Source organism: Hermetia illucens, chromosome 3 (assembly GCF_905115235.1).
Source record: "Hermetia illucens chromosome 3, iHerIll2.2.curated.20191125, whole genome shotgun sequence".
NCBI classification, from domain to species: domain Eukaryota; kingdom Metazoa; phylum Arthropoda; class Insecta; order Diptera; family Stratiomyidae; genus Hermetia; species Hermetia illucens.
In genome coordinates this window covers 70,395,974-70,397,202 of record NC_051851.1, presented here as the reverse complement: position 1 = coordinate 70,397,202, position 1,229 = coordinate 70,395,974, and the positions used below count along the sequence as shown (strand labels likewise).

The window sequence follows — 1,229 nt, the reverse complement described above, 5'->3', positions numbered from 1 at the left end:
CTTTTCTGACAGCTCACAGTTCTGGTTCGTGTTTATTCTGAAGTGACGTTCAATATTAAAGTTAGGGAGGGCACGGCGACGAACAAAACTTTGTTAAATTTCTCGTGAATTTACAAAGTTCTCGGGCGCTTCGAATCGATTATAAGTTAAGGAACACATACAAAGATGTTGTCGATACGAAATTTCATTGTGGCGCTATTTCTTCTCTACTTCAAACAAACCGCTGACTGTGTCGAATTAACCTTCGAGCTACCGGATAATGCGAAGGAATGTTTCTACGAGGAGATTCGCAAAAATCAGTCGGCCGTGCTGGAGTTCCAAGTGAGTAGAATGGAGCTCCTATGTTTGGTGATTCCTCATAACGCCAATGTTTACTTCCACGTAGGTCATTACGGGCGGCCAGTACGACGTCGATGTGATTCTGCAAGACCCGCATAAGACTACTATTTACGAGCAAAACAAATCGCAGTATGACACGCACCCGTTCACGGCTGAGGTAATGTGTGACAAAAATTCTTTAGGTTTTTTAAAAATAAAGTTGATTTGCAGACGACCGGTATTTACACAGTCTGCTTCAGCAACACATTCTCGACGTTCTCACATAAGCTAATCTACATGGACTTCCAAGTGGGCGAGGAGCCTGCTCTACCCAACATTGATGAGCATGCTACTGCACTGACCCAGATGGAATCCTCAGCTCAAAACATCCACCAGAGCTTGAATAAAGTGCTTGATTTTCAGACTCACCATCGGCTAAGGGAAGCTCAAGGTAACGCGTAAAACGCTAAAGCCAAACCATTCAATTGTAAATTTACTAAATCTTCTCTAGGCCGCAAACGAGCTGAAGACATCAATGAACGTGTAATGTGGTGGGCTGTTCTGGAGACAGCGGCTGTTCTCTGCATTACCATCGGACAAGTGGTGATCCTGCGAAACTTCTTCACAGACCGAAAGCCAGTCCAGTCACATTACTCGGGAAAACTTTGAAATTCATAATTCATAACGGTCCCCATGAAATCCCGCAAAATCCAACCGTGAATTTACTTAGTTTCATTTAATTATATAAATTAAAATCCTCTTTACTGGTGTGTATGTTGTGTGGTGTCCTTGTTAGTATCAATAAGGCTAGAGAAACATGTATAAAACGCTTAAAGCAGATCTAACCCAAGACCTGATAAGTAACAAACAAGGGAAAGAAATAAAGTTTCGTAAAAGCGTGAACTAAATAA

The 1,229-nt window shown here is 41.9% G+C and overlaps 1 protein-coding gene across 1 annotated transcript; it reads left to right on the top strand.

Moving 5' to 3' along the window:
• LOC119652401 (transmembrane emp24 domain-containing protein 3) lies at nucleotides 1–1,229 on the top strand. Its single transcript, XM_038056508.1, has 4 exons — nucleotides 1–321; nucleotides 386–496; nucleotides 550–769; nucleotides 830–1,229. The coding sequence occupies exons 1-4, from the start codon at nucleotides 166–168 to the stop codon at nucleotides 985–987; spliced, it is 645 nt and encodes a 214-aa protein (XP_037912436.1). The 5' UTR covers nucleotides 1–165; the 3' UTR covers nucleotides 988–1,229.

Excerpts from the sequence above, each read along its gene's own strand:
- LOC119652401 (XM_038056508.1), top strand. The coding sequence starts at position 166 with ATGTTGTCGATACGAAATTTCATTGTGGCGCTATTTCTTCTCTACTTC. Across the intron at positions 322-385 it reads CGGCCGTGCTGGAGTTCCAA|GTCATTACGGGCGGCCAGTA; the intron begins GTGAGTAGAATG and ends ACTTCCACGTAG. Across the intron at positions 497-549 it reads CGCACCCGTTCACGGCTGAG|ACGACCGGTATTTACACAGT; the intron begins GTAATGTGTGAC and ends GTTGATTTGCAG.